This window comes from Beta vulgaris, chromosome 8 (assembly GCF_026745355.1).
Source record: "Beta vulgaris subsp. vulgaris cultivar EL10 chromosome 8, EL10.2, whole genome shotgun sequence".
Lineage (NCBI taxonomy): Eukaryota > Viridiplantae > Streptophyta > Magnoliopsida > Caryophyllales > Amaranthaceae > Beta > Beta vulgaris.
In genome coordinates, this window is record NC_079209.1 from 19,649,487 (window position 1) to 19,659,664 (window position 10,178).

The window sequence follows — 10,178 nt, forward strand, 5'->3', positions numbered from 1 at the left end:
TCGGGACGGGGGGATGCGAGGAAACCCCCTCCGTTAAGCAAGTCAGAAATATGTCCGTCAAGGATTTTGAGGGAGAGAGAGAATAAGTGTGTTCATAATGTACCTGCAGAATAGTACCAAATGACTATTTATAGTAGTATTGTAGCTTTGTCAGGATGTTTAATCCTTCTCTATATGGAAGGTTGTGATGAGCCTGACTTAGGAAAATATTTTTCTTATTTTATCCTATTAGGCGACCACCAATAATGATGTCGGGCCACTCATGGACCTCATCTGCATCGTTCTATATGGTCGTGTCTAGGTATTTTGTTTTATTAGGTGACAAGCAATAATGTAGTGAGGAGTTGAAGGGTTAAACGGTCTGTGTGAGGAGTTGAAGGGATTTCTTATCTTGTCTTTCCGTTTGATGGCTTATAAAGGATAAAACGTTCTTTTTTCATTTTTTACTTCATTTCGTTAAATTCTTCTTCTTCCCTTAGTTTTCTCAGGTTTTTTGCACTAAACTTCGCCATTGTTGAGGATTTGTTGCTCAAAAATACCGCTTTCTTTACCCAAATTGTTCTAAAGCTTGTTCTGACAACTTTTCTTGACTTTTCATGCTAAGGTTTTTGCGGATTTTGCTATTCTTCACTGTTTCTTCAACTAGGTTTTCATGAAAGTTCCCTCTCTTTTTGTGGCTTCTTTTTCGGTCAAGACTCTTTCTGTTCAAGTGAACTTTGCTCTGGAAATTTGTCGTTTTCATCTTAAGAGGTTTTAAGTGAATTTGGTGATTTTTTCTCTTTCCTCCACTAGATGATGAGTATTTCAGTTCTTCCTTTTGTTTTTATGTATTCTCTTTTACCATTCTTCTCGCCTAAGTTTCTTACTTTTTTTTTTTTGTTTCGAGAAATGTCTGACGAATTAATTTGATAGCCACAAAAATCCAAGTGATGTATTTATGACTGAGAGCGGTCCTTCTTCTCCTTCATCTTCTAATGAAGGATTTTTCTCGTCCGTTTCTAGCCTTAGAGAAAGAAAAACTAGGCGTTTATCCGAGAGTGCCCTTATTGCTGAGAGGGAGAGAGCGTTTAGATCTAAATTTCTTAATGACGGTCCAACTCATCACCAATGAAATTTAACTCAACAATTCTTGTCCGATGGTCATAGTGGACAAGAATTCTAGCACGAAAGACCATTAAGACTCTTCCTCTCGATGTTTTTCCCGGAATTGATGTGTAACAGCCTGCTACTGAACACAACCGGACTAATCATATTTAGACGTAATCAGCAGAAGCACATGAACTAATTATAGCGAAGGTTATTAACTGCTAGAGTCGGAGTAAATAAATTACATAATTAAATATAACCAATATGTCATAACATATTACAAGACCAAAATATCATAAATCGCAATTCAGGAATCATAATAAGTATTATGTTCGAGGCACCTGTCTCTACATAACGCAATCGCATCACAAAATCCTATGATTGCTTAAATTTCTACCTATGGATCACTGCACAAATAGTAAAGCTATTTAGAAGAATTCTATGCTATCTTATTTTAATACAAACTCATAAATTTGGAACCCTTCAATTCCAAGGTGGTATTAGAGCCAAGGTTTTCTTTTAGAAGAAAAGGAACTATTAAGATTCATATAAGTATTTGTGAACCGTTTTCAAAACATAAAAGATTTGCAACTTATTATGTTAGAAAAACCATGAAAATTGTCATATGATGAGTTATGTGATAATAGTGTGAGTTTACGACTAATATGAATGGTAAATAATCCATTAATTGAGTATGTGTGGACCGTTGTGGACTATGTGAATTGTGTTTGACTATATGTTTCCTATGTTAGGATGTGATAGACATCTTCGAACGGAAAGGCTCAAAATGATCTTAGTCAACGTTCTTACCATCTTTGGGGAGAATCGGTTATTTGGGAAGCAAGTTTTTCACAAAAGCTTTCCCCAAAACTATTATTTTCATTAAATTAATGATTTCAGTTTTCATACAATGCAACCAAAATATTTTTATTATTTGATGTGCTTAATCTGTGAATTATATTTATATTTATAATATAACACTAGTGGAAAAAACTTTATCTGTTACTTAGTAATAGATTCGATTTTTACAAAATCGTATCCGAAAATCGTATAAAAAATGAGAGGAAAAGTTGGGCGATAAATCTGATCCGGTCCTTTAGTAAACCGGATCAAATAATAGAAATTGCTCCGGTTTTCTGTTAACTGATCTGCTCACTTAACCAGATCATTTAATCACGTTTTTTTTCTCCAAACAAAATCGGATAACAAGGCCCAAAATTATAAGGCCCAAAACGCGGGTCTTTGATGTTTTTGAAAGAAATTCGTTTCATTGATAACACGGATAGTCGAGTGGGAAAAAATTACAAGGCCCAAAACGCGGTATTTAAGCGTGACCCATCCCGTCCCTCACTTCACTCATCTGATTCCAGCCCTTCCCTCTCTCTTCCCATCTAGAGTTACTTCGCCTAAATTCATCGAGATTTTTCTTTCTCTCTCCTCTAATTTCTTATCTTATTTTGCCTAATTCAACTTTTTTTTTTATTTATCTTTTCCTTTTCAAAATGTGTTCTTGAAGAATCTTTTCCTTTTTTATTTTCGCAGACCCAGCACGAAACCCCTCACCCCTGCCATCTTCTCCACCTTCACTGATTACCCAACTCCGAAGTTCATTTGGCTGGTTGCCACCCACCCACATGGACCAACGTCAAGCAGGAATGGAATTACTCCGTCGCCGTCGAGGTTTTCATCCATTGATTTCTCCCTTCTCGATTTCACTATCGTACGATTTTCTCTCTCTTCTTCTCTAATTTCTTGCTTCGTGAGTATTTGTAGTATGATAATCGAATTCTAGGATTTATGTTTCGTGTTTGAGTAATCATGAATTGATTAATTTGCTGAATTGCTTTGTTGGAGGCATTTTTTTTAATCTTAATGTCTTAGAGTTTATACTGATATTACTTGTACTTCGAATTTGAAGAATGTTTAGTTTTGCAATATTTTTAATTTTTTTCGAATTAATGGAATTAGAGTACTTGAATTGATTTTTATGATATGATAGTATTGCCTTAGAATTCCAATTCAGGATGGTTTGGGTTTGTTGCTGGTGTTTGTTGACACATTGAGGACTTTTTTTCTTCTTCTTAAAAGTTAAATTTGCTAGTTATATGTTTTATGAGGGGTTATTGACAATAGATTTTAGTGTTTCTAGAGTGTGATTTGCCCTTGGATTTGGTTATTTGATTTACGAATTGTTGGATTGGATTTGTTATTTGAGAGATTTGCTTGTGTTGGAGTTGTGGTTTTCGTTTGTTTGTCATTGAGGGTTTCAGAGTCTATCTAGTATCTACTGCCCATTTTTCATCAAATAACATTGGTTCCAAATTTATTCATTCACTCCTATTACTAATTCTTTCTCGCCAATTTTAATCGATGTGTTTGCTTCCTCTGATTCAGTTTACTGGTAAGAATTATGCTAATTTGTTAAACCTAGCTTTTGCTTGAACATGAATTTCAATATCCTAATCGATTGATTTTGTGATTGTAACTGTGAAATTTCGTGTGCTACATGTGATTTGTTGTGTGGCAGCCTTTGATACTGCTTTTCTGTTAGACTCATATATGCTCACCGATAACTATGGATGGCAGGATCTCTTTGGTTATATTGCTAGTGAGGTCGCAAAGTTTATTGCCCAAGAAGGTCCAGAGTTTCAACATCATTCTGAAAGAGAACGGGAACTTGGTTTTACCCTTTCCTTCCCTGTAATGCAAACATCCATTTACTCTGGAACTGTAATCACTTGGGCCAAAGGCTTCTCGAAAGATGATACAAAAAATTTAAACGCACCCTTGTACCAGCTGTGCTTTTATTTGTAATTATAGTATATATTAATGCTAGTCGCACTAAAACTGCATCGAGGAAGTCTTGCTAAAGTCATTGTTGTTGCTATGGTTATATGATGCATGGTTGTTGGACCTTGTTGCTCATGAAGACTTGTTAGCTTGTGTCTCAGGTTGCGTGAACTTCACATTATTATCGGCAAGCAAATGTAGTTTGTCTTAGAGATTTTATATGGGCTAGTATACGGTGATATTGATCTATTATTATGGACCATAGTCTTGAGTACATGATAGGATCAATAGTTGTAGATATGTTAAAAGCACGACTTGTAGTAGTGGTCCAAATTTTTTCTGCCAAGTTCTCAATTATCATGCACGATACATAGTTGCTGACTTTCTATGAATTGTGATAGATTTGGAGTGAAGGATAGATAGAGAAGAGAAGTTAGATATGTGCATGGATTTGGATAGCATTTTCTCCACAATTATTGCAACCCATTATCACTACTTGCTTTGAAACCTGTATGCATTACATGAATTAGAAGTTAATAAATCTGAAGTTATTTAGATATATCTATTGCCTGTTTGTGCTTTTGCTTTATCATCACGTTGAACTCCAATATCATCCTTTATTTGGTTGATATGGGATTTTCCTTTCAAGTGAGATCCTAAACTGTATCTTGTTTATGCTTTTGGAATCTGGATAGTATGTGTTTTGTTTCTGCTTAAAAGGATTTTGTGTTAGCAAGAAAAATGCTGAAGCAGAACTTTGCTCTGTCTACATTGCAAAATTATTCATCCCTTGTTCTGCAGTCCCTAAAGAACAGAAAGTGAATTGAATGTATTTACTTCTTTTGTGTTCTTTTGCCTCATTGGATTTGTTGCGGTTACTTGTCAATATCTAAATATCTTCTACAGTTTGCATACATGTAGCTATAGAATATGTTCATTTTTTGTATATATGCACAATGGTTGCTCATAACTATTCTTTGGGTATGTAATTGTTTAACCTCAATAGTTCTAGTTTTTGCTAAGAAAATTTTAGGTTGACACATGATGAATTTAGTATCTGAATGCAACAAGCAGTTTCTTGGAAGTTCTTAACCATCAACACATTTTGGGAATTGGTCCTCATTGTTGATTTTTTATATGCAGGGGATTGACTGGAGAACAAACAGTGAATTGCGACTGTCAAGGGCTCTAACAGTTCTTGACAACACAAATATCTATGATGCTTGTCGCAGATTGGCTGCTCGCAAAGTAGATGCCTTATTGTTGACCGATGCTAATGCTTTACTTTGGGATTTTTATGGACAAGGTTAGCTGTCATTTTCTTTTTCATGGAATTATCTAATAAAATAGGAGGATCCTTGTCTTTTATTTAAATTTTTTTTCCATGTAAATTATGGGATTCTACTTAAAACAAATCTGATTGTGGCTTAAGGATATTGCTATAAGAGTGATAGCTCGAGAATTAAATCTTGAAGAGACACCTGTTTCAAAAGTGATGACCAAAAATCATGCTTTTGTTCTTTCTGACACTTTAGCTGTGGAAGCTTTGCAAAAAATGGTTCAAGGTGATGATGCTCTTCATACTACATTCTATTTTCGAATATATCAAGTCTTCTTAGAACTTTGCGTCATCAAAATAAAGTAGACTGAAGCAACATAGATAAAAAAGACTAAACTATAAATTATGTTAAATAAAAGAGATCTAGTGATGTTAGAGTTTGAATATTAGGAATCTAAATGACTAACATGAATTGAGAATGAGCTTCTTAGTGATATTGGATGAGGATGACTTATAAAGATTCCCTTTTATATTTCTGCTGGCATTTTACATGGTTCTTATATCAAATAGTTCGACTTACACTTCCTTAATTTAGTTTAATTTTGTCTATATTTCGATCTTGTTTTGTCATATTCAGATACCAGTACTCTCACCTGATCATGTATAGTATTTTGTAGGAAGATTCAGACATCTACCAGTTGTGGAAAATGGAGAGGTTGTTGCTTTACTTGACATAGCAAAGTGCTTATATGATGCCATTGCTTGTATGAAGAGGGCAATTGAGAAAGGGAAGGCCATTGTTGCAGCTGTTGAAGTGTTGAGAAAAATTAGGGGTCATCAACTTCTGGTCAATGGAGAGTATGACTATAAAACACTGATGAAATGCTATTAAAGCTAGTTATGGCAGTATTTTTTAAGCATTGAAATGACAAGGTTGTAAAGTGAAGGAAGCTAAGACTAAGCTTGCTACTCTGTGAGAATAATTTATTTGCTGATATTAAGATTGACTTATATAGCTGTACTAACATGAGAATCACGGCATAAGAACTGGTTACTAACTGATCCAATTCTTCTAGAAAACTGGATCAGTTAGTTTAACATTGCATACAACAAAATGCGCGCCAAGGAAGAAACTAATCCGGTATTGAAGAAAAACCGGATAAGTTAATCTTTACAAAATGCTGCGAGCGTATCCGATCCAGACTAAAATCAGATCGATAAGCTCGACTTTGACCGGATCAGATGAGATTTTTTTCACTAGTGTATTAGTTATATTATTTTTCGTTATTAATTATTTTAAAGTTTAGGTGCAATTTGAAAATTTATCGATTTATCGCGTAATAGACCTATTGTCACTTGGATCATTAATAAATGGGCCAAATTTTTTATGCTGGGGCTTGGGCTCATGGAAGCCAGCCACTTGGAGTGAAGTGGGAGAGTTTATCTTCCTCTGTTTTGTTGTCTTTTCACATTCTTTAATCCCCCTTAACCTCCATCATAAATTACCATTTTAACCACTTAAATTATCCTTTTAAACCACCAAAAATTCTAATTAAAATCACAATAATATTCACTAGTGGAAAAATGAAGAAGGGCTGCGCTGAAAAAGGCCTGTAGGGCTGCGCTTTTTGACAGCAGCCCTTTCAGTAGCAGCCCTTCACTTTTTAAGTAGGGCTGCGCTAGAAAAGCGCAGCCCTTAAGCTAGAAGGGCTGCGCTAGTTAGGAAAAAGCGCAGCCCTTCTGAGCTAGATCCTAACTAGCGCAGCCCTTCCTACCAAAAAAAAATTAAAAAAAAAAATTGTTTTTTGACAATTTTTTACTCATAATCTCACATTTTCTGAAATTAAACAGAAGAGAAGAGAAACGAAAATACTAAACCCAAAACAAAAAAAAGAATGAAACGAAAATGAAAAAAAGGAACAAAAACTAATATACAAAGAGAAGTATACAAGAAGTATACAAGAACATTAATCAAAACAAAGATGAAAATAGAAGAAATTATATACAAAGAGAAGTATACAAGAACATTAATCAAAATAAACAAAGAGAAGTATACAAGAACATTAATCAAAACAAAGAGAAGTATACAAGAACATTAATCAAAATATATAAACAAAGAGAAGTATACAAGAACATTATAGATCTTAAAATACAAGAAATACCTCCAAACATTAACCTAATAATGTTTAAATACATAAAACAAACAGAAAAACTTAAAATGCTTATTTGGAGGCTTAAACGAACTCGGATGGCTTAAAAAGCCTAAACGTCACAGCATAGCGGTGAGTTTGACTCGTTGGCTCGTTCCGCTTCCGAAAAGGTATCACAATAGGCAATCGGACTCCGTCGGCATGATTCGTGCAAATCATTTCAGCGTTTTTGTCGCAACATTTCTGGGAGTTTTTGAGAGGATTAGAGAGAGAGAGGAGGAGAGGGAGGAGGGATGTGAGAGAAGGAGGAAAAGGAATAATGAGGGACGTGAGAGAGGAGAGAGAATGAGGGATAATATATCTGAATCCCCGCTCAAGATTTCAAAGCCTGCGGTATCGAAATTTCAAAATTTTTCAGGAAGAGTTGCGCTAGTTTTAAAAAAGCGCAGCCCTACCTTGAGAAGGGCGGCGCCTTTCAAAAAGCGCAGCCTTCACCATGGGAAGGGCTGCGCTATTTAAAAAAGTGCAGCCCTTCTCAAGGTGAAGGGCTGCGCTTTTTTAAAAGGCGCAACCCTTCCAATTGAAGGGCTGCGCTTTTATCAAAAGCGCAGCCCTTCTTGCGCAGCCCTTCTGTTTTTTTCCCCTAGTGATTGCTGCCATTTCGACACCATTCCATTCGGCCATCATAATTTTCTCCCTAAAATTTTCTACTTCTTTTTCATTCTCATCAAATTGCTCTTAATGTTTTCTACTTGTCTAGTTATCTTTTGTGGTGCCTTGGGGTTTAAAGATGACGTGGATTACACGCATAGCACAAAAATATATCAGTAGAATACGCTCTCCTCCGACGTTCCTGGTAAACTATTTGTAACAACCCGCTCTTCCGAGCTGCTAATAAAACACATTCGACAACCACAAACTAAAATGAGCTCTTAATTAAATAAAATCACAGCGAAAACACAACCTTAATTACATCAATAGCTCCACCAAAATCCCAAAATGGTATATAATGAAAATATCACTAACTATTCTCGAATCAACTATTTAAATACAAACTCTATCCTTAATCTAGGACGACATCATAATCTTGCTCCACTTCCAATTCCGAGCTCACAACACTAAACCTGCAAATTCAGGGAAGAAATACAAAACAAACAAACTTCCTAAATGAGTGGAAAACTCTTAACCTTTACTGTACCCCGTTATAAACATTTTATTTGTCAAATCATTTCTTTTCGTTTCAACGCAGGCATAGCTCACTCTCTTAAACAAATCAGTGGCAGGTACAAGCTTTGGACAAACGCTGCCTCCAAGGTTTGTTATGGACCCCCAGCAATAGTACCCCCAAGGTTCGTTATGGAGCGTAGTGGACCGTATCATGTCAAAAGAAGGAACCGTCCTCCACCCATACCTTGCCCACTTCTCTTATCAGTTCATAAACAAAGCCAGCAAAACAATTGCGTATTCATAATCAATCAATGACAGTACATCATCACATTCACATCTATGGCCATGGGACGAACTTAATTATCAAAAACATAATAAAGAATCATACACACATGGGCATCAGTAATGATTTTACTGAACATAAAAGTTACCTGAATGCATTTCGAATTCTAATAATATAACCTCCTTCCTTAATCTTCATCTCCAAATGAGATTCAATTCCATAATCATCCTCCAACAATATACCTCATAACAATAACAACTATAATCAATAACCAATCTAAACTAATCTTATTAACTTTTCTCGAAGCAACCTACTACACCGATCAAACTAAATCTTACAATAAAAGAGCAATAGCAATGCGACATCATCAACAACTACATAGCATTAGCAATGCGACAGCCACACCAACAACCATAACAGAACCAAACAACATAACAACCCAACAACAATTCAATAACCTATTAGCAATATACCACCACAACAGAACAACAACCACCCAACAACACCACAATAATCGAGCAACAACAACAAACAACAACACCTTGGGTTTGATTTACAAAAATTGAAATCACAATTTTTCAAGAGAAAAGAATGAGGTAGTCATTACCTCTGCTTCAAAAGAGCAATGAAGAATAGAGCCACGAACACAGAGGCTGAGGGGGTTTCGAAGCTCGATGGCAAGCACCGGTGTGCGGCAAATCATCGACGAGTGACAGCGGAGAGAAAAAAAGTGACGTTGAGCCACGACAGCCTGTAGCGCACACGCGGTGGCAATAGCAACAACACCGCAACACCACAACCGCCTCGCTGCAGAGAATGGAGAAGAGAAAGAGAAAGAGAAAGAGAAAGAGTTGTAGCAGCAGCAGGCGACAAAGCTCCGGCAAGCTTGGGGAACACTGGCGAGCTTCAGCAGCAAACACAAGAAGAAGGAGAGGGTTTCAAAGTTTTGGATTTTGGGGTTCTGAGATTACCACGAAGAGAGAGAAAAGAATAATGGGTGTTATTTGGTGTTAATCTAACCGACCGAAGAAAAGGTAAAGAGGAGATCAAGATTATGCATTGCAGTAGGGATTTAAACAAAATAGCGGATTGTATGGCACGTAGACGGGATGATGATCTATATGGTTGTAACAACGTCACTAGGCTTTTCCCCTATCCCCCTAGTTATTGTATGGATTTATATCATGTAGAATGTAATTCAGGGCCGGCTGTGGCTAGTATGGACCAAAGTGGTATGTAACGTTTTAACTAAGTAATTTAATTCCTTTTTCACCAAAAAAAAAAAAGGTAAAGAGGAGATTTGGGTTTCCAAAATTGGATATTGAAAGGAATATAAAGGGGAACGACTTTAGTTTCCTAATCGGGTAAATACAAATCAACAAATTCCTCATTAAACACAATATATAAATAATATTATAATAAC

General features: G+C 35.9%; 1 protein-coding gene and 1 long non-coding RNA gene across 18 annotated transcripts in view; one reads left to right on the top strand and one right to left on the bottom strand.

The window, feature by feature from the left end:
- LOC104901302 (glutamate receptor 2.7) overlaps positions 1 to 6,180 on the top strand; it is a 27,271-nt gene extending 21,091 nt beyond the window's left edge. Inside the window, exons 6-9 of one of the 17 annotated variants that reach the window (XR_008967410.1) lie at positions 3,673 to 3,786; positions 5,020 to 5,182; positions 5,309 to 5,441; positions 5,843 to 5,970. Coding sequence is in view for 7 of the 17 variants with exons in the window: in XM_048634332.2 (XP_048490289.1) it covers positions 2,629 to 2,806; positions 3,673 to 3,766; positions 5,020 to 5,182; positions 5,833 to 6,047 (650 nt within the window). In the remaining 10 variants the exon portion in view is untranslated. Of the gene's footprint in view, positions 1 to 2,628; positions 2,807 to 3,672; positions 3,787 to 5,019; positions 5,183 to 5,308; positions 5,442 to 5,822 lie in introns of those variants that run through there. The other 16 variants (XR_007268714.2, XR_007268713.2, XR_007268715.2 and 13 more) reach the window with 16 other exon arrangements.
- A 2,045-nt stretch (positions 6,181 to 8,225) lies between these two features.
- On the bottom strand, positions 8,226 to 9,863 carry LOC125492241 (uncharacterized). Its single transcript, XR_007268720.1, has 2 exons — positions 9,363 to 9,863; positions 8,226 to 8,997 (listed from the first exon to the last, which is right to left on the bottom strand). It is a non-coding gene; the product is annotated as an uncharacterized LOC125492241 (long non-coding RNA).
- Between the last annotated feature and the right edge of the window lie 315 nt (positions 9,864 to 10,178).